This window comes from Chiroxiphia lanceolata, chromosome 3 (assembly GCF_009829145.1).
Source record: "Chiroxiphia lanceolata isolate bChiLan1 chromosome 3, bChiLan1.pri, whole genome shotgun sequence".
Taxonomy (NCBI): Eukaryota; Metazoa; Chordata; class Aves; order Passeriformes; family Pipridae; genus Chiroxiphia; species Chiroxiphia lanceolata.
In genome coordinates this window covers 113,638,155-113,660,401 of record NC_045639.1, presented here as the reverse complement: position 1 = coordinate 113,660,401, position 22,247 = coordinate 113,638,155, and the positions used below count along the sequence as shown (strand labels likewise).

The window sequence follows — 22,247 nt, the reverse complement described above, 5'->3', positions numbered from 1 at the left end:
CAGGGAGAAATTCAGCCAGACCGTCTGTCTGAGCACAGTGTGGGAGAGAGAAGAAAGCCAGCCGGTGGGAGATAAAGAATGAGGCTGATGAGCTTAGAAAGGAAAATAATGGATTGGAGGCCAAGCAGGGCTGGAAGGGCTGGATCTGGAAGACAGCAAAGCTGCTGGTGTGACGGCTGAGTCAGAGGCAGGTGCTGGGACCGAGCATTTGCTCTGATTTTCTCATGCTGCGATATCCAGGCAGTGTTTAGCAGGGAGCAAGGACTTGCTCAGAGAAGAAAACTCGCCTTCGTGTGCCAGGGATCATCCCTGAGGAGAGTGACATGAAGTTTGTGACAAGGCTGTGTGCCACAGTGCCCCTGCACAGACTGTAATGATGATAGGCTGGGAGAGCTGGGGATGTTCAGCGTGGAGAAGAGAAGGCTCCAGGGAGACCTTAGAGCCCCTTCCAGTGCCTAAATGGGCTCCAAGAGAGCCAAAAAGGGATTATTTACAAGGGTATCTGGTGATAGGACAAGGGACAATGGTTTTAAACTGACAGAGGGCAGGTTTGAATTAGGTATCAAGAATAAATTCTTCACCTGTGAGGGTGGTGAGGCCCTGGCACAGGCTGCCCAGAGAAGCTGTGGATGCCCCATTCATGGAAGTGTTCCAGGCCAGGCTAGACAGGGCTTGGAGCAACCTGGTCTAGTGGAAGGTGTTCCTGCCCATGGTAGGGGCTCGGAACTAGATGAGCTCTAAGGTCTCTTCCAGCTCAAACCATTCTGTGATTCCATGAAAGGAAGTTTAAGAAAAACCATAGCAGAAGCTGGTATTTTCTTAAGAAAAGTGACTGTAAAGCAGGAGAGAGGAGAAATGAGGAATAAAGAATTGAAGTGCAATTCAGAAGATCTGGATTCAGCTTTGACAACTTCTGCACAGACAAATCTGAATTACCAGTGTTAAGATGGTAAGATGATAGCTTCCTACATCCCTACTGTTTACCCATGAAAGGGAAAAGGGATTCTTAATCGAGCTCTGCTTTCGTGGCACTGGAGGACACAGATGGAGACAACTCGCCCTCTGGTGGGTAAAAACACAACCATACAGAAGCCTTAGTCTGTGTGTTATATTAAGAAATCCCTAAAGTGTTGGTTAGTAGAAGAAAAAATACAAGATTTTTAGAGGTTTTGAGAACTGAAATTCACACAAGTGTACATCCTGGGGGATGAGGTATGACTGTGATCACACATGATCCTCCTGGACAAGGCTGGTAAGTTGAGGACCTGGAGCGATGTGACAGAAAGGGATCACAAAATCAACAATTTTCCACTATGATGGAAAAATCCCTAAAACTGGGATCCATAAATCTGGGAAGTCAGTGTGCTGGGGTGTCTCTCTGAAGTGTGTGTAAAGAACTCGGGCAGTGTGGGGACTGGGCATGATGAATCAGAGCCATGTGTGCATCTGCAGGGCTGCAATCTCGGGATCATAGGAAGATGTGGTGGAATGGCTCCCATGACCTGAGTGTTGCAATGGAGGGAGACAGACAGTCTTTTTAAGGGCAGGCCAAGAAGGTGAGGAGGGGGAGCTGCCCTTTAGTGAGACAACAGCTGGAGTGCATGGAGTTTTGCCTGGATGAAGACAGCCTTGGCTGCAGTAACCATGAGATGGTGGAGTTCAGGATCCTGAGGGGAGGGAGGAGGGTAAAAAGCAAATTCACAGCTCTGGACTTCAGGAGAAGAATTTGGTTTCTGCTGAGATCTCCACCTGATTGGTAGAGTCCCCTGGGATAAGGCTTGAGGAGGAGTCACCTCCTCCAAGCTCAGGAGCAGACCATTCCAACGAGCAGGAAGCTGGGCAAAAATGCCATCAGGCCTGCATGGACAAACAGGGAAAACTCAAACACAGAAGCGGCACAGAGAAGGTGAAAACAAGGACATGGACAGGAAGGAATCTGAGAGAGCAGAGATGAAGAAAGGCAAAGCCCAACTGGAATCTGTCCAGGGATGTCAAAGACAACCAGAAAGGTTTCTATAGGTGCATGGGTGACAAAAGGGAGATTAGGGAAAACGTGGGCCCATTACTCAGCAAGATGTGGGCGCTGGTTACACAGAACACAGAAAAGCCTTCTTCACCTCAGTATTTACTAACTAGCCTTCAGGAATCCCAGGTCCTTGAGACCAGTGGAAAAGGCTGGATCAAGGAATACGTACCTCGGTGGAAGACCATCAGGTCAGGGAATATTTAAAGGATCTTATCAATGTATATAAATCCCTGAAGCTCTGGAGGGTGCAGAGAAGATGGAGCCAGGCTCTGTGTCAGGTGCCAGTGCCCAGGACCAAACGCCATGGGCACACACTGGAACAGGAGGTCAGGAGGTTCCTCTGAGGGTGGCCAAGCACTGGCACAAGTTGCCCAGAGAGGTGATGGTGTCTCCATCCTTGGAGATCTTCAAAATCCATCTGGACATGGACCTGGGCAGCCAGCTCTGGGTGGCCCCGCTTGAGCAGAGCCAGGTGACCCCCAGAGGTCTCTTCCAAACTGAACCATTCCATGGCTTTGGGTGATGGAACTTAAATCCCTCTAATCAGTGTCAGGGCAGCCATTCTGCACTTCCCTTGTGGAAAGGTAATGAAATCCAATAGTTATCGTGAAACCTGGAAAGTGCTTTGTGATGCACAGATGAAACCACTCCCTATTGTTCATTATTATAATTATTATCCACTCTAATATATCCTCTCCATAATTATTATCACCTTTTCTTCCTAATGACTCATAACCTTCTGTAGTTGTGCATTTGGGAATTTCACACCACACAAATTGTTTTGCTTTCACAGATTTTTTTTTTCACTAAGGTTTTTAAATAAAGATCAGTACAGTACAAAGCTTAAAATATTGTCAATGTTTTCAACAATACAAAGTCAGCAGATGGGAGTTGGGAAGGGAATGGTTAATATGGAACACTCGTACCCTTCCTTGTTTCCCAGAGGAAAAAAAAAATACAAACTTTTTTGTACTTCTGTTTAGTAACAAACAGTGCTTAAAAATAATCTTGTCAGTAAAAGTTGTAAATTGCAAGGCACACGAGGAACCTGTCCTTGCCTCGTTACACAAATTATTAGGCATAAATACAAATTTAAGGCACCTGCCTCCATCCTCCCCTCTTGCTCCATACAGTGAGGAAATCCTGTCAGTGGGAAATAGCTGTTAAGAGCAACCATGGACCAGCAGACAGCAAAGGGGCTGCCCCTGATCCTCAGGTTCCTTCAGGATGAATCTTGAAAGAGAAACAGCATAAGGCACATTGGGATGAATTTTTGGGAGTTGTCCTGGTTGCAAGATCTGCAAGAATACTGTCTCAGGACAAGAGACTCCTGGGAGAGAGGATTAGAACCGTGGTCCCTTCGGCATCTCAGGTGTGCTCAACCTTTGGTGGTCAGCTCTTCACCAAAACCTGGCCATGGGTACATCCTTTCCGACCTTGCCTCCTGAGGAATACCAGAATGGAAGGAGACATGCTCCAAGCACTGAGCCAAGGAAAAGGCCTGAGCAGCTCCCAGACAACTGACTATTTATCACAGTGACACTTTTGCTCTCTCTGGATCCAGCTCTGGTTTCCTCTGGATCAACGGCAGGGCTTCCAGAGGGCATCCACAGCCACTTCCCAGTTGAGGCCCGGCAGACTGCACAGCATGTGGAGCCTGCCCAGGTAGGCAGCCAGGTGTACAAGGCACAGGGATGAAGGAAAGAAATGAGCTGACTGGAGGGGGAGGAGGAGGATGGAGACAGGGATGAAGGAAGCTCCAGTGTTGGCGAGCCCCTTGTGACACAAGGGCGCATCCTCACAGCAGCACAGATCCGTAAGGCAGGTCCCTGCCCCATCCACCCATCATAGTAACCAGGAGGTCAGCTCCAGGTGGGAATGCAGGGCCACGTGGGGATGGGAGCGGCGTCACCTGAGGGGAAACAGGAGAGTGTGCAACGACACCTCCACTGTCACACAACTGCTCCACAGGAGAAGTGTCACTTCTGCTCGACCAGGGAGAAGGCATATGACCAAAAACACCTTGGAAAAGAGCCATGTGGGCACATCTCCATGTCCCTGAACCAGACAGCATTACTGTAGTCACCCTCCTTTGACACGGGCAGGACATGTCATCTTAAACCCTTAGAGAAGGAGACATCTGGGTGATCCCTTCCTTTGGTACCAGTGTAACTCCAGGTAGCAGCAGAGCAGGTTTGTTATTAGCAGCCATGCCTAATCCCTCTCCTTTTTATCCCAGAAATGAGCTCTGGACCAGCCTGATTTACACCTCTTCCTGATACCATCCAGCCAGTTCTACACTCAGTGCCTTATTCTGCCCTACCTACCCCAAAAGGCTGTGAGAAAAATCTCTGCTCCCACAGGAAGCCCTTCCCCAAACTGGGTGGAGACCCACAAACAAAGCCAGAGGGGCCATGGAGGGAACAGCCCATCAGTGCAGCTGGGCTAACTGAGCAGCCAGCTGCCATGCAAGGAGGGACTGCTGCTGGCCTCCACTCCAGCCCTTCCCTGCAGGCAGCAGTGTTGTCCAAGTGAGCTGGCTCAAAGTTAAAACCAGCCCAAATTACTGACATTTTTTCAGTAGGATTGGTTTCCTGATGCTCTGTCTCCCGGCACCAGCTCCCTCCGTGGTGACATGTGCATGGGAAGGGGTATAATGAGGTGTAAGTGGGACCATTCCCACTTGCCACTCCCCTGAGACAGATTTACTGTTAGGTCAGCATGGCCATACTATCAAAAACACCAGAAGAAATGAAGTAATTAACTTCTAAAATGGATTGGATGTGAATCAGGAGGCCAGACTGATGAGAAAGGTTGGAGTAGATGACCTCCTGAAGGCTTTCCTATGATTTCTTCTCCTATACTCCCAACTTACTTCCCTCCTCCTCTATATTTAATTTGTCTACAGGGCCATGAGTTCCAAATTTATCCACAAAACACAGGACCAGCAAAGCATCTATTAATAGATCTGTTTTCTGTCACCTATTTATAGATCCTCTCTCTGGCCCACCTTGCTCCTCCAGCAGCACAGCACTGTTTCCTTCAGGTGAATCTTAACCCAGCTAGGAGGCTCTGCAGATAGAAAATCCAAAGGCAAAGCCTTTCTGGATAATAAATCACGTGCACAGGCATGTACACAAAACACAGACACACCTCAAGAGCTAAACCACAGATCAAGTGCAGAAATCAGTGCTTGTCCTCACAAACCATATCTCTAACCCTACACTCTGCCTGCTCAGAACCAGCAATCACAATACATTTGCCTGCCCTTGGGTTCACTGAGACAAATCCATGGCTGGAATAGATCCCATGGATTCCTTGGCTTCAGCATGGATTTATACCTCCTCGGTGGCTCCATATCCAAAATTCCCCCCCCAGGCAAGCACAGAAGAGACTCATCTAGTGGGGGTCACAGTAACCCAGCCTTTGCTACACCTTGGACAGGAGTGACCTGTGGACTTCAAGTGTCCCTGACCACTATCTTTGCTACTCCACACAGGAATCACCAAGTCCCAAGGACAAACTCATCCCAAGGTTGCACAGGACCCTAATCCTGTCACCCTGCTCCTGCCTTTTGCTGTTCTACCTTCATCCAGTGCTGATAAAAACATGTCAGAGTCACAATCCAATTGGTCAGAGAAAAGCAACTCTGGTTTTTCAAGGTCAGCTTTCCCACAAGGCTCACCAAGGACTGTTTGGTGTCCCAAAAAGCACCATTAAGAGAAGAATAAAGACTCCTTCACCCTCATGCCCTCTCAGCCATGACCACAGTGGGACTGTTGGAGGATCAGAGCCTTTCCTGCATCAAACAGGCCACATCCAAATTACTCTACACTGTGTGGACGTTGCAAATCAGTCAGTCAGCCTCCCTAGACAGATGATACAGACCCAGTTTGTCCCAGAGGACCCCAGGTCAGGCCTATGTCTCCAAAGATGTTTTGCCAAAGCCACCTCAGCAACCTGGCTTTGACACACTTGACTAGATAGAACCTGGAACAGGAAATGGACTGTGCCAGCCACTGTGCCACACATGCCCTCACAGTTGAACCCTAGAAATGTAAACTCCCCCTGAAACCTTCCTGCTGCCTTTGATAGGAACAGTTCTCCCACAGATATGGCAAAGCCCAGAGAGATCATCACATCCAGCTGAGTTCCTCATGGAGTTCTGAGCCCTGGCAGACTCTTCTACAGTCTCACAGCCTTCAGGCTGCCCTCCCTGACACTGAGCAGTGTATCACCCCCAGCTTCACCAGAATGAACAAGGAACCTCTGCCTATTCCAGCATCCTTGGTTCAATGACTTGTTCTGCCTTAAAACACTCCACGTCCCCCCTCCCCAGATGGCAAAAGGTAATCCCTGCTGTGAAAGTGCATCCAGCATGAAGTGTCTAGCCCTCCACCCGAGTCCAGGGTCCCCGTTAGTCACAGCGTGTTAGGCAAATAAGACAGCTGCGCCTCTAATATGTTATGCCCCCTTTTTGTTGATTTTGTCTGGTGCCCATCACATCTGTGACTCTCAGGAATCCTTTGTAGCCAGGCTGGCCTTGATCCTGCGCCGCAGGACGTAAGCTGTGATGGCACTACAAGCCACCAAGCCAAAAAAAGAGATGCAGGAGAGATAAACGGTGAGAGGCCCGTGTCTCTTCAGGAAAATCTCCTGCCTGTTCTTGTAATCCAAAAGAATGGCCTCCAGCTGTGACAGGGTGCAGATGGCCAGGAAGGTGTGGAAGATCTGGTGGGCATGGCCAACGATGTCGCAGGAACCAGGGAAGTACTTCTCAGGGACGGGGCAGGAGAAGAAATAAGCGCTGATAAGGAAAAACAGTATCTGGTACGTGTGGTACCAAGCAGCATCTTCCTCACAGCCCCCCAGGTGACACACAACCACCCGGTGGGCCACGGGACTGATATCCAGGATGAAGGCAAGCCCGGCTGGGATCACCTGGCACATCTTCCTCATGATGGGGTAAGGCCGTCGGTACCGGTACTTGGCGTAGCAGCAGCCGGCACAGGACAACCAGCCACAGAAAGCTGCTGCCGGCAGGAAGAAAAGCCAGAACTTGTCGTACCAGGCTTGGTCGGAGCTGTAGTAGAAATGAGCCAGGGCACTGCCATACTGGTAGATGCTGACCCCAACATAGTCCACAAAGTAGAAGGTGTAGTGGTACAGCTCCGACTTGGACTGCAGCAGGTGGGCCAGGAGGCTGCAGGTCAGGTAGGTGACAGAGGAGAGGACAAAGATGAGCAGAGGCAAGGACCACGCGTCCACGGGCAACTGCTCAGCCTCCACAAACGTCTTGAACCTCAGCAGCACGGCCAGTGCCGCCAGCAGATGAGTCCATACATTGACCACCTCATTGTGCTTCTGGAAGAGGCTGAGGAAGTAGTAGCGCCAGTCCTGGCCGGTGGGGCGGTACCCGGAGTGGATGTAGGGCTCGCGGAACAGCTGTGGCACCTCACACTCCTTCACCGTGCACGGCATCTTGGGCAAGCCATCCTCCAGCAGCCGGGGCAGCCGGCTGAGGTGCTGCCCGCTGAGGGACAGCGTGCTGATCCGCTCCAGGATGGCTGTCATCCCGCTGCCAGGCACCAGGGAACGTTGTCTTTGTGCTCTGCGGGGAGGGGAGAAAGAGGAAATGTTAATGGTGATGCATTGCTGACATTCCTTGTGGGATTAACCGTGGCACCAGTGGCACCATCAAGATGCGGGACCTGAGAGGCCCTTCCAGTGCCTAAAGGGGCTCCAAAAGAGCTGGAGAGGGACTTCGGACAAGGGGCTGGAGGGACAGGACAAGGGGGAATGGCTTTAAACTGATAAAAAGGGTAAATTTAGACTAGATATAAGGAAGAAATTCTTCCCTGTGAGAGTGGTGAGGCCCTGGCACAGGTTGCCCAGAGATGCTGTGGCTGCCCCATCCCTGGAAGTGTCCAAGGTCAGGTTGGATGGGGCTTGGAGCAACCTGGGATAGTGAAAGGTGTCCCTGCCCATGGCAGGCAGTTGGAACAAGATGGTCTTAAAAGTCCCTTCCAATGCAAACCATTCCATGATTCTATGAATATAAGGTGAGTTTAGGGGTACCAGGTCTCCTGGAGAGCTAGAGGAGGGTCTGAGGAAGTACAGGATTCCCAGGGGGTATCTGTTCCCTGGCCAGTAGACCTAAATTCATTATGGAGAAGGATGGCACAGCCCTGTCCCTGCAATTCAGCCTGTCAGATGGGCACAGCAATGTCACAAGCCTGACCTTCCTCCTCACTTCCTCGGGCTTGGAGCATGTTCAGGAGGAGCCAGGAGCTGCCAACAAGGGGGTGCAAGAAGCACCTGATGATTTGTGAAGTGGATCTTTCACCCCTTGCCCCAGAACAAAATGCTCATGGACAAAACTGGGATGTAATTAATCATCTAAGGAATAACCTGCCTGTCTGCATGTGAATGAAGAGGTCCCAACCAAATTATGGAGGTTGCAAAGAAGCTTAGCTTCCCCACCAAACAACCTGCACATGGGTTACATGCCTGGGGCTGCTGGCAAAGGGAGAAGTGGTGGAGAAATCCAGAATCCCAAACCTGCAGCCCTCATTCCTCCACATGTAAGAAGCATCAGGAATGGGAGGTGATGGAGAACGAGAGGCACTGCATCCAGGCTGGCTGCAGTTTGGGTACAGCATTGGAGCTTTGGGAGGGGCTGGCAGAAATGTGTCTGCATTTTCAGAGCAGCCAAACCCAGTGCGGGGCACTACTCTGCCTGCTCTGCTCCTTGGCAACTTCCAGAGTTCCTAAGCTCTGCCTGGAAAGATTCAGATTCAGGGCACAGCAGGATCCTAATGTCTGGAGAAAACCTCCCAGCCCCCTGTTCCCCAATAACCTGGATATTTGTCTTCCCTTCTAGTGTTTATGCCACACAAAACAGAGAAGAATTCATCACAGATGCCCGTGCTTGAACCAAAATTAATGCTGGTGCAGCCCCACCAGACTCTGCAGGGCTGTGGTTATTCCTGTGCAGGTTTGCAGGAGTGGGATCTGACTCCTAATCTTACATGCACCCAACTGGAGCTGCAGCAGATGGAGATGGCCAAAACTAAATGCATGAAAATAATATTTTGCCTGAGTGTAGGAAACTGTGTATTTTTCTCCTAGTTGCATCAGATACCAGCTGTGGCCAGAGATGACACAAAGCAATAGTTTGTGTGGAAACCCTGTCTAGTGGAAGATGTTGGAACTACATTAGCTTTAAGATCCCTTCCAACCCAAACCACTCTGTGATTCTATGATGGGAGACCCACGCCAGGCCGGTGATACAGAGGACAGGACAGTGTCAAACACCACGAGAGAGTTTCTGAAAGCAGGGAAGTGGGACCTGGCAGTCCCAAAGTGAGACAACACGAGCAAAGTCAGAGCAGACTCTGAACCAGGTGGCAAGTCCCACTTCCTCTTGCAACCCACAACCTCTGATAAGAGACAAAATATTTTCATGTTGCTTCCTTACTCTAGCAGATGGTAATTGTCATAATTAAGTTTCATTTTCCAGCAAATTCTTTCTGCCCTGCACTTTCTAGGCTTTCTCCATCAGCACCTCTCAAGGCCGGTTTTCTTTTTCCCTGTCTGCCTCAGGGGAATTTGTCTGCTGAGTTTGACGGAGCTGCCTTAGCCACAACAAGGAAAAATGGTCCCTGAAAATGCCATTTTAGTTTCACAGATGTGTAAGACTTAAAAGAGCACACCTGCTGGGGGGCTGATGTTGTGCACACTCACAAAGATTTTGTTTCTCTCTTGAGGGTCTGCAGGTCTGATCTGTGATGCAATACAGTTCATTCAGCAGCTCCTATATCCCTGTGGAGTTACACGCCAAAATTTAGGGAGGCAAGGCAAATTTTGACTCTGGGGCTCTCCTGTGAGGAGATGGTGTGAAAAAGAGCCATCACTCCCTCTCCTCAGTCCTAATGTACAGCCAGTCTCTGCTGGCTCCTTGCAGACAATGGAGAAAGAAAGGCTCATTCATAAATCATGGAATGGTTTGGGTTGGAAGGGACCTTGAAGATTATCCAGTTCCAATCCCCTGCCATGGGCAGGGACACCTCCCACTAGTCCAGGTTGCTCCAAGCCCCATCCAACCTGACCTTGAACACTTCCAGGGATGTGGGGCATCCACAGCTTCTCTGGGCAACCTGTGCCAGGGCCTCACCGCCAAACTTTCATCCAAACTACTTTAGACTTGAGCTTCAGCATGAGGCACAACCCAAGCAAGAACATTCCTGGCTGTGCAACACTGCAGTACTCACCCTCTGTTGTCCCAGATCTCCTCTGGATGATCTGGCCAGAGACAGGCTGGAGGCTGAGCACAGTAGGGTAGGAAGGACATGGAGATTTTATGGATGTGTCTGTACTAAGACAGTGTTTGATTTCCTGGTCCGGATGCACAGACAAGAGCTCCCTTCCCACACCAACTGCGTCTTGTCACTGCAGCACCAAGGCACCTCCTCTCTCCAGAGGATGTTCCTGAGGCCTCATGCACAGGTTTTGCCCTGTGCAGAGGTGACAGTACAGATTCTGAAGTGCTTTGTGTGTCCTAAGTTCCTCTGCCCTGTCCATTAACACGTCATAATGTGTTCTACACTGCTCCCAGCATTTGCTCCGTTGTTACTCAGCAAGAGGGCTTGGATCCCTGCTCAACAGCTCCCAGCTTCCCTTTAACTAAGCATGGTCCAAGAATTTGGGCCTACTACAGGGAGCTCAGGACTTACTCTTAATCCCAATTCCACTACAGTGCTGGAAAGCCCTCCAAAAAAAGTATTAAGCACTGATGGAGATCATCAGATTAAATTAGCTATTAGGAATTTACAATGGTGTGAAACAAGGCTGCGTTCTCGCTCCTACCTTATTCACAATCTTTTTTAGCATGATGCTCCAAAGGGCCACAGCAGACCTCGACGATCAGGACGGTATCTACATTCGATATCGTACTGATGGAAGCCTGTTCAATCTAAGGCGTCTGAAGGCCCACACCAAGACCCTAAACCATCTTGTCCGGGAGCTGCTTTATGCTGATGACGCCGCCCTTGTTGCCCACACAGAAGCAGCTCTGCAACGTTTAACATCCTGCTTTGCAGATGCTGCTGAGCTCTTTGGGCTGGAAGTCAGCCTAAAGAAGACAGAAGTTCTCCATCAACCTGCACCTCAGGAAGTCTTCCATCATCCCCATATCACCATTGGCGAATCAGAGCTCAAATCAGTCCAGCAGTTTAATTACCTAGGTAGCCTCATCTCCTCGGATGGCAAGATTGACAGGGAGATAGACAACAGGTTGGCAAAGGCATACAGTGCTTTCGGAAAACTCCACAAAAGAGTATGGCATAATAAACACTTGAAGAAAAGCACCAAGATCAGTGTTTACAAAGCCATAGTGTTGTCTACTCTCTTGTATGGTTCCGAATCATGGGTCATCTACCGCCACCACCTGCGTCTCCTAGAACGCTTCCATCAGCGCTGCCTCCGTACAATCTTAAACATCCACTGGTCAGATTATGTGACCAATACATCTGTTCTTGAGCAAGCAGCAGTCACAAGTGTAGAGGCCATGCTGATGAGAACACAGCTGCGATGGGCAGGGCACGTCTCAAGGATGAAGGACCACCGCCTCCCTAAGATCTTGCTCTATGGTGAACTTGCCACTGGCTGCCGCAAGAGAGGAGCCCCGAAGAAAAGATTCAAGGACTCCCTGAAACAACATCTCAGCCTTGGCCATATTGATCACCATAATTGGTCCACTCTGGCCTCAAATCGGGAGGCTTGGAGACACAGCATCTATAACGCAGCGGAAGCCTTTGAGAACACACGCAGGATCTCTCTCGAGGAGAAAAGGCAACGCAGGAAGAACCGTGTCTTGCTGAATACTTCATCTAAGGAGTCTTTCTGTTGTGCCTTTTGCAACCGGATATGTCTGTCACGTATTGGCCTCATAAGTCACCAACGTGCCTGTAACAAATGTGGATAAAGCCTTCCCAAATCTTCGTTCGCGAAGCCCAGCCATGATAGGAATTTACATTAATAGATTAGACATTAGGAATTTAGATTATTTAAATTAGATATTAGGAAGGAATTCTTGCCTGTGAGGCTGGTGAGGGCCTGGCACAGGCCGCCCAGAGAATCTGTGGCTGCCCCATCCCTGGAAGTGTTCAAGGACTGGTTGGACAAGGCTTGGAGCAACCTGGGATAGTGGAAGGTGTCCCTGCCCACGGCAGAGGTTGGAACACAATGAGCTTTATGGCCCCTTTCAACCAAATCATTCTGTGATTTTAGGATCATGGTGGTGAGGCACAAGGAGAGAGAACATGCTGGAGCTCCTGTGTCGAGGACACAGACTAATGCTAGAATGGATCCCAGGATAACAGGAACTGGAAACCAGCTCTGATACAGCACAGACCTGCACAGGGAGCAGGGTCAGAGCGCTCATCTCCTGAAACCTGCCTGTAAAGAGCAAAGGCAGCCAGAAGACACACAAGAAGGTGACAATCAAGCCTGGGAATATGGATGCACAGGAATGCAAGGGGCACATCACCCCTTCCACAGTCCATGGCCTGCCTGCCTGCTTTGCATGCTGACAGGGGTATGAGGGAGACAGGCAGTGTCTGTCCCAGGCACAGCCTGGCTCTGGCTTGCACCGCGTGTGCCCGTGCCAGGATTTTGCCACAGTCTCTCATCCCCAGAGCTCAGCGAACACAGCTCTGAGAGGTTACACACTGCACATCTCCCCGACAGCAGAGATTATTCCAGGCAGGCTTTCATAGCTGGAAAATGCCAGTTTTTTAAACTGGCTGAGGGGCAGAGATTTTCAAAATAACAGCCCGAAATCACAAGAAACACATCTAATACGCAGCATTAAATCAGGAACCTGGTGGATGGCTTATTTTAAACCTTGTGACATTAACGAGTGAGAACGAGTTGGCAGTTTCCAGCGATCATGTGATGGACAAAGCGACGAGCAATTAACGTTAGAAAAGGGAGAGAAAGGAGGAAAAAAAAACCAACAAAAAACCACCAACCCAGAAACCCAAGGTCAGCACTGGCTGTTTCACTTTCACAGAGCCCTTATTCTTTTCCCTTCTCGGGGGCGTAGGAGCAGCTGAAAGCCACATTCATCGTCGGGGTGTCTCGCTGAGATTCCGTCCTCACCCCCCATCTCCGGGGGATTCAGTTATTTTGGCTGCTCCCAATTAATAGCAACCAAGTATCGTTTGTTCACGGAGGGAGCTGCAAGGCGAGAAGGAGGGCGTGGATGATGGCCAGGCTGGATCATTACAGCCACAATAAAAACCCCCGGCACAGGAGGAGAAGGATCCCGTTCCAATTTTTTCTCTCCCTTTTGAAGAGAGTAATTGGAAACCCGAGCTTTTTCCCAGCTCTTTTGCTTTTTGGTCACAGTCTGATGGAAGGGTTTGAATGAGAAAATTTCCTACAGAGCACGGTTGATTTTCCCACCGGTCTGGCCTCAGCTTCCACTGTCTGGGACTGAGTCTGTACCAATGTGATATATTTGTTTGCAGACTAGTATTCAGGCATCAGAGGTTTACACAGGCTCCCAGAAAGGCAGTAATTCCTGGTAAACAAAGCAGGGAGAACTGGGGGAACTCAGCTGTGGGGAAGTCTTTAATAAATGCATTGCATTTAAAATAGGAAAAAAAAAAAAAAAGAAGTGGCTGTGGACAGCATGAAAATAACAGCAGTGGCCAACTGACTGGTTTGGAGAGCTGCAGGTGATTCATTCCTGAATTCCTCTCTTCTGGCAGTTGAGTAAAAGGCCCTGGAGGGACTCCAGGTCATTTTGAAGCCTGGGGTTTTATTGTGACCCCTTCCTACACAGGGTTAACTTCAGTGTTGCAGCTCCCACAGCACCAGGATGGCAGAGAGCAGATCAGCTCTGGGAGAGGCTGCACAAGGGCTGCACCCTGCTCAGATGCAATGGATAAGCCCCATCCCAAATCCTGCTTCTGCAGGCTGCTTCTCCCTGAGCACAAATATCTCCTATAACTAAACCATTTGTGGAGGGCAAATTTTGAAAGACCACCCCGAGAGCACAGTGCCAGCTCCCCCATCCCATTCTGCCTGGTGTTTTGGAAAGGCCTCATCAGTCATGAGGAACTAAGAGACCAGAGACCACCTGAAGCAGCAATTCCCGTGTAGTGTAGTATTATCAGCATCCTTCTCCTGCCACAGGCTTACATACCAACCTTCCTCTGAACTGCAACAGACACACACAGCACTCAGCTCCCTCCTGCAGGGAGTTACTGGGCTTTACATGAGGATTAGATCTCCACAGGGAGTTCCTGGGATTTACTTGGGTGTCACTCAGAAACTGGCACAGGTTGCCCAGAGAAGCTGTGGCTGCCCCATCCCTAGAAATGTTTAAGGCCAGGTTGGATGGTGCTTGGAGCAACCTGGTCTAGTGGAAGATGTCCCTGCCCATGGCAGGGGTGTGGAACGAGATGAGATTTAATGTCCCTTACAACCCAACCCACTCTACGATTCAATGGTTTGTGCCAGGGACGAGCCCTCCCTGAGCAGGCAGCAGGGTATGAAGGACTGATCTGCACTCCAACAAAAAATAAGTGGAAATCCCCAAAACCAGGTGCTTGTGGCTTCTGTAAATTGGGCTTACACCTCTCCATCTATGAAATGGGGATATCAATCCTCATCTGCCTAATGAGAACTAGACATTGTGCTCTTAACGCACCAGGAAGTGTTGGGACTACTTAACAGTGCATTGCACAGAAGATTTTATTTCCCTTGACACACTTGCCTACCCTGTTACATCTACATCAGCACAATTGCAATCACTCCTCTAACACTGCCCTGCACAGGTTAGGATGCTCAGGAAGGCAAAAGGTGATGTGATGTGATTTACTGAAGGGCGAGCCTCAAAATAACCCTTAAAAAAGCCTTAAAAAACACCCTTAAAGTAACCTGTTGAGAAAAAGGGTCAAAGTAGCCTCCTGGAAAATTTCAAATAAAAGAAAACGGCTCAAATTCTGCCTTTCTGTGCACACATACACAGTGTGTGGCTGAGGCAGGGTTTGTCCCAGCCTGTATTGCTCAGGAAACGAAAGTCCCGTGATGCCGGGAGATGAGCCATGAAAGCCGGCGGGAGGTGGCAGGATCCCCCACGGAAGCCACGGCAATGTCAGCTCCCCTGCAATTCCTGGCCTAGGAGTGAGCTGGGCCAGCAGCCAGCCCAGCCGTGCCGAGCAGCAAGTGCCTCTTGACATGGGCTCAGCGTTGCCTGAGTTTTGGGATGAGGCCAGGGGATGAGAGCAGCGGAGCCGGCACAGGGAACGCTGTGCTTGGAGGGGACGGAGCAAAACAAAGCTGCTGGCAAACACAGTGTCCCTGCAGCAAAGCCACAGCATCCCACCAAGGAGGGGGTGTCCCCGAGGTCCTGTGGTGTTTGGGGGAGCACAGCAGGGCAGTGGAAACCCAGCAGGCTGGATGAGGTTGGTGGCTGTACTGTGAGAGTCCAAACCTTGAGCCAGACGTCAGGTGTGGGGGGATTGATTTTCACAGCATCAAGTCCTCAGCTATGAGATTCACCAGGCTGGCTTGGCCATTCCTGTGCTGCTGCACCCCTGAAATGGGTGGCCACACACAAACTGTCTGTCAGGAACAACTCCTGGACTGTGCTAAGTCCCAAACCATGCCAGGGAATGGCACATTTCTGATTTGCTGCGATAACACTGCTGCAGTTTCCTCATGCCTAACCAGGGTTAAAGCTTGGTGGTGCTGCTGCTAACACAGTCAATACACTCAGTTCCTGAAAAAAAGAAACCCACCCGAAGCACCAGGCATGTGCAAAAATGTTAATATTCACCATTTCTATTCACAGACCCTGGCTGAGAATTATCTCCTCTGGCAAATCTGTCCCCCCATATCAAAAACTGCTCAAGGTCAAGGTAATATTCCACAGCTTTTCTTCCTGATCTCGCTAATCCTTTGCTGTTTGTGCTTTCCTCATCTGCGCACCACTTTCTTTTCCCACACACAACTAACACAGTGCCTGATGCTTTGGGGCTTGATTTCAGGTGGGTGTGAAATCCCTGGATGGAGCACCTTGAGTACACCAGGAATTAAACCAGACCAGGACACAGTCCCAGTCAATGACCATCAGGTGGCTGAAGTGTCACTCCTGGGCTTGTTTTCGGTCCAGCCACCCCCACCAGTCCCTGCCTGCTGTATTCAGTCATGCAGGGACCACTGAAGGAGTGGGATTGACTCATTTCCAGAAGCTGGAATTGTGCCAGGGAAGTGCCTGGGGTTTTTTCCCCCCCTCACTGACTGAAAAAGGAGCCTGGATTTGTTGCAGCTGCATCTCACTTTCACCACAAATCTTCCTTAAGCTCAGATCTGCTGGAGCTGGGAATTCCTGCTAACCCAGGAAGACCTCAACAAGCCAGCAGATCCCTCCCTGCTGGTGGGACAACCCTGGAGCCACCAGCCTGCAGGCAGAGCAACCAAACCAAACTGGCTGTGTGCTGTTTGGGGGTGTGAATTGTCCCCAAAAGAGCCTCTGGGCTGAGGCTGCTCAGCTTTGCTGTCATCCACAAAAGCCTCTTGAACAAAAACATTTTTTTTTTTTTTTTAAGGTTGCAGATTTTAGAGCTTCGGTCACTCGAAAAAAATGTATATAAATCATGCAGAGCACGGCGGCTGCTGCGGGCAGAGGACGGGCTGCCAGGGAGAGACTGAGCTCTGTGCCAACCCCTTGGAGCTGTGAGCTCTCCTCTTCCCTGCACTAAAAGTCTTTGTCCCTATCCGGGACCTCTTCCCATTTAATCCCACGGCCTCTCCCAGCGAGGTTCTGGGTTTGCAGTGACAACAGTGGTGCCCTTCCTGGGGCTACAAAGCCTCAAGCAAGAGCCAGATGGTGGATTCCTCCCAAAAAAAGGGATGCAGGCTGTGCTGCATCTACATGCTTACAATCCTGCGCAATCCCAAGGACTTGTTGGGGGTGGGGAGCTGGGAGCAAACTTCCCCTTACTACCTGGAAGTGTTCAAGGCCAGGTTGGATGGGGCTTGGAGCAACCTGGTCTAGTGGAAGATGTCCCTACTCGTGGTAGGGGGGTGGAACAAGCTGATCTTTAAGGTCCATTCCAACCCAAACCATTCCATGATTCTATGAAAGATGGTGGATGTAAGGTGTGGCCACATCAGTGGATCTGCAGATCAAATGTGCAGCCTCCAGCAGCCTCCCTGGGAATTTATTCTTCTGGAGGGATTTATTAAATTAATTATTTTGCAATTCAAGGGCCGCTGGTCCGACTGCAGGAACAAGGGTTACCAAGGACTCTGGCAGATAAAAATTAAGCTGGTGCCTGACTCAAGACATGCAAGTAGCTGCAAGTGCACACACGTGACCTGATGATGGCACCTCCCTTGTCCTCAGCTTACACTGCCCATCCCTCCCTGCATCCTCAGGGAACAACCCTCTGCTTGGCCAGAGGCTCCAGCCACAGCTTCAGCAAAACTAAATAAAAGCAATTAGTGCCCAGGAAACAGAAAACCCTGCACTGTGCACTAAGTTAACCCACACCTTCCCTGGCTGAGTGGCAGGAAATGTGTAACAGCCGTGGTTTGGCCTCACAAGATGTGGGTTTCTAGGAATTGTTTGCAACAATTTGTATCACTCCCCTCATCCTGACACCAAAGCAGGAGCGTTATGTGCTGGTAGAATTCACAGCTGGCTGTGCCCTCCCTGCACTAGCAGCGGCCAAAAACAGACTTCAGACCTGCTGGATTCATCGTTTTTCACGACCTTTTCATGACTTTGCTCTTTTGCAACGGCTGCTGCCAGGGCAGCATCAGACTCATCCCTATCCTAATCCTCTGCTGGCAATCATACAATCCTACAATGGTTTGGTTTGGAAGGGACTTTAGGGATCTTGTGCCAACCCCCACGCCAAAGGGTTCCACTAGACCTGGTTGCTCCAAGCCCCATCCAACCTGTCAATCCCCCAAAGTAATGGCACCTAAAACATTCTCGGGCATTTCCCAGCTCTGAAGCAATGATCCCACAGCATCCCACAGCTAAATGCACCTTTCCCATCCCAGAAAAAAACCCTGTGTGCTCCAGCTAAAGCAGCCTGGGGATGAACTGCTGGAGCTGCACAGTTATTTAATGAGGAGGGACCACTGTTCTTGTGTGCCCAGTGTAGGATCTGTGGCACTTCCCACCCCCCCACTGCAGTTACTGGGATGCTCCATACCCAACCCTGCTCATTCCAGAGAGGAATCAGTTTGACAAGGAGCAAACAACTGTTAAATGTTTACCCAAACCTATATATTTGTCTCAAAAAAAAAAAAATAGAACACTTTAAGACAGTATTTTTTTCCCTAAAAAAGTGAGATGCTCGTGGTATTTTCAGATGGGATCTAAGGGGAACATGACCCCGAAGTGTCCTGGAGAAGATCAGCAGGGAACAACCCCTCGTTGACCCTTTGGAGACACGAGCTGGGGCGCGTCAGGCACAAGGGGCAGGTAGGAGCTCCAAAGCAAACACCGGGAGCTGGTTCTTCTCCCAGCTCACGGCCGAACTGCGCGTCTCCTTCCCGCGGCCTCCAAGAACACCCCGGGGGTCAAAGTCATTCAAGGAAAATCCTCCCACAGCCATTAAAAACAAACACGGCGGAAAAACACTGCCCACCTCTCTGCCCTTGAGCTACCGGTCACAGGGGTTTGGGGGGCAATTTAAGGCAAAACCCGTATCTTCCTGAGCACTCCTCCCCTACTGATGCTCTTCCCCAGCGCCCACCTGGCTGCTGGACCAAGCCTGGGTTCATGGACTACGGCTGTGCTCGGCATGGAGGGAGAGATCCCGCATCTCGCTGCACCCCGAGGTCCTGGAGAACCCGCACCCGGGGTCTCTGCAAGCACCAGGCACCGGCCACCGCCCCCCCCCCCTGCATCCCACAGCCCCCGCGGGGAAGGATAAGGATGCTCCTGCCGCGGCGGGGATGCAGCGAGCGGCGATACCCGCGCGGGGACGCCGGAGCTCGCCGGGAGCTCAGCGGGAACTCACCAGGAGCTCAGTGGGCACCCACAGGGGCCCCTCGGCGAGGTGTCCCGGAGGCAGGGGGGTGGTGTCCGTGGGGAGGGGACCGCCCGCTCCCACCGCCCGCACTCACCGCTCCCGCTCCCGCCGCCGAGTCCCGCGGCCGCCGCCTCCGGCAGCACCGCCACCGCGCATGCGCGCCCCGCCCCGCCCCGGGGTGGCCCCGCGGAGCGAGCCCAGCTGAGCTGAGCCCGGCCAAGCTCAGCCCGGCCAAGCGCAGTCCAGCCGAGCTCAGCCCAGCCAAGCGCAGCTCGGCCAAGCGCAGCCCGGCCAAGCGCAGCCCGGTCGAGCTCAGTCCAGCCGAGCTGAGCCCGGCCAAGCTCAGCCCAGCCAAGCGCAGCCCGGCCGAGCTGAGCCCGCCCAAGCTCAGCCTGGCCAAGTGCAGCCCGGCCGAGCCGAGCCCGGCCAAGTTCAGCCCGCCCAAGCTGAGCCCGGCCAAGCTCAGCACAGCCAAGCGCAGCCCAGCCGAGCTGAGCCCAGCCGAGTTGAGCCCGCCCAAGCGCAGCCCGGCCGAGCTGAGCCCGGCCAAGTTCAGCCCGCCCAAGCTGAGCCCGCCCAAGCTGAGCCCGGCCAAGCTCAGCCCAGCCAAGCTCAGCCCAGCAGAGCTCAGCCCGGCCAAGCGCAGCCCAGCAGAGCTCAGCCCGGCCAAGCGCAGCCCAGCCCGGGCTGGAGAAAGCGCAGCTCGAACTGATGGGAGTGCCTGCAGCCCGTCACCCCCACTGGTGGCTGCGGAAGGGAACTAAAGGGGAGACATCAGGATGTAAAGTCACAGGATCGCAGAGTCATTTAGGGTGGAAAAGTCCTCTGAGATCATCGAGTCCAACCTGTGACTCATCACCAACTTGTCAGTTAGACCAAAGCACTGAGTGCCATGTCCAGTTGTTTCTTGAACACCTCCAGGGATGGGCACTCCACCACCTTCCTGAGCTGCCCCTTCCAATGCTTGGAGACCCTTTCCATGAAGAAACTCTTCCTCATGTTCAACTTCAACCTCCCCTGACACAGCTTGAGGCCATTTCCTCTTGTCCCATCACTGGATGCCTGGGAGAAGAGTCCAACCCCCACCTGGCTCCACTCTACTGTCAGGGAGTTGCAGCGAGTGAGAAGGTCCCCCCTGAGACTCCTTTTCTCCAGGCTGAGCCCCCCCAGCTCCCTCAGCCACTCTTTGTAGGACTTAGAAGTCACCATGAGGTGGTTGGGTTGGGAAGCTGGTCCAACCCCCTGCTCAAGGAGGGCTACCCAGAGCCGGTTGCCTGGGACTGTGTCCTGAAGAACTCCAAGGATGGAGATCACTCTTGAGGATGGAGGTTCTATGTTCAAATTAAAAAAGAAAGGACCAGGGGCCACAGGCACCCACTGAAACACAGGAGGTTCCTCTGAACATCGGGAAACACTTCTTCATTGTGAGGGTGGCCGAGCACTGGCACAGGTTGCCCCAAGATGTGATGGAGTCTCCATCCTTGGAGATATTGAAAATGGACCTGGGCAATCTGCCCTGGTGGTCCTGCATGAGAAGGGGGGGCAGACCAGATGATTCCCATGGAGTGGGGAGGAACCCCCGATTTTGCTACTGTGGACATGCAAGAGTGGATAATTTTGCCCTAGATTTTGGCTCCCTAAAAGAGTCGTTTGCACCCAAATGGCCTTTCTGGAGCGGTCTGTGTGCTCCTGAGCTATGCCTGGGAAATGTCTGGGAGAGGCTGATGCACCCTGGACTGAGATGTACCAAAACCACAGTGATGGATTCAGCTATAAAGTCACCCTGATCCCAGGATCAGGTTAATTTAGGAGTGCAGAGTACCCATTTCCCCCCTCCAATCTCTACTGGTTTATGCGGGTTTTGCTGTTCCAGCCTGTCAGAACTGTTGTTTCTTGATGGGTTTACAAGGGAAACAGAAGGACTGTTTGTTCTGCAGGGAGAGGATCTGTGGAGAGGCAGCCCAGGAACGTGACTTTCCAGCTCTGATAAGATCACTCCAGCCTGGCTGAAGGTTCAGCACATCTCAGCACACATCTCCCAGCATGGGGGAGAGCCAGTGCCCTCAGAGCGAGGAGGGAAAACCCAACAGGGTGAAGAGGGTGGGCAGGGGACCTCATTTTTTCCCTGTCACTTCGCTCAGGGATGAGGATGGGATAGAATCAGCACCTCCTGACCCTCTCACTGACATCTTCCTTCCGTTTTCTGCCCCTCTAACAAAAAGCCTCCTGAAAGACCCATAATACTGCATCGTCCTCCCCCTGCATTCCTTAAACTGGGAGGGGATTCTGTCCCTCTGCTCTGTTCAGGTGAACCCCACCTGCAGAGCTACCTCCAGCTCTGGGACCCACAACATCAGAGGGATGTGGAGCTGCTGGAGCAAGTCCAGAGGAGACCACAGAGATGCTCCAAGGGCTGGAGCCCCTCTGTTCTGGAGGCAGGCTGGGAGAGCTGGAGGTATTTAGCCTGGAGAAGAGAGGGCTCTGAGGAGACCTTGGAGCCCCTTCTAGTGCCTAAAGGGGCTCTAAGAGAGCTGGAGAGGGATTTGGGACAAGGGCCTGGAGGGACAGGACAAGGGGGAATGGCTTCCCACTGCCAGAGGGCAGGATTATATGGGATATTGAGAAGAAATTCTTCCCTGTGAGGGTGGTGAGGCCCTGGCACTGGTTGCCCAGAGAAGCTGTGGCTGCCCCATCCCTGGAAGTGTTCAAGGCCAGGTTGGACAGGGCTTAGAGCAACCTGGGATAGCAGTAGGTGTCCCTGTGCATGGCAGGGGGGCGGAACAAGGTGGTCTTTACAGTCCCTTCCAGCCCCAACCATTCTGTGATTCCATGAAATCTCCAGGGATGCTCAGTAGCTGTGAGATGAAGGTCATGGCTTTTCCTCTTCCACCCAACTTTCCATCATTTCTCACACAGGAGAAGTGGGAACACTCAGCTGAATGCAGTCCATGACCATGGCAAGGCTGGAGATCAGGTGGGACATAAAATACAACCCAGGCAGAGAGGGATGGTGGGGTGGGACATCCCTGCTGAACATGGACATTGCCACATTGCTGGGTCAACCTGCACTTCTGTTTTGCTCTGATGAAAGGTTTTTCCCCTGTTATCTACGTTACAGTGCTCCAGGGCAGCTGTGACAAGGGGGAAAGGGC

At 51.6% G+C, this 22,247-nt stretch overlaps 1 protein-coding gene across 2 annotated transcripts; it reads right to left on the bottom strand.

Moving 5' to 3' along the window:
• Window positions 1–2,805: 2,805 nt before the first annotated feature.
• PAQR8 (progestin and adipoQ receptor family member 8) lies at window positions 2,806–19,233 on the bottom strand. Of its 2 annotated transcripts, none has more exons than XM_032683872.1 (2): window positions 19,190–19,233; window positions 2,806–7,637 (listed from the first exon to the last, which is right to left on the bottom strand). In XM_032683872.1, exon 2 carries the CDS (start codon window positions 7,598–7,600, stop codon window positions 6,542–6,544), a length of 1,059 nt encoding a protein of 352 aa, XP_032539763.1. In that variant the 5' UTR covers window positions 7,601–7,637; window positions 19,190–19,233; the 3' UTR covers window positions 2,806–6,541. The 2 variants fall into 2 exon arrangements, with proteins under 2 accessions (XP_032539763.1, XP_032539762.1); XM_032683871.1 differs by having other exon boundaries at window positions 19,084–19,223.
• Between the last annotated feature and the right edge of the window lie 3,014 nt (window positions 19,234–22,247).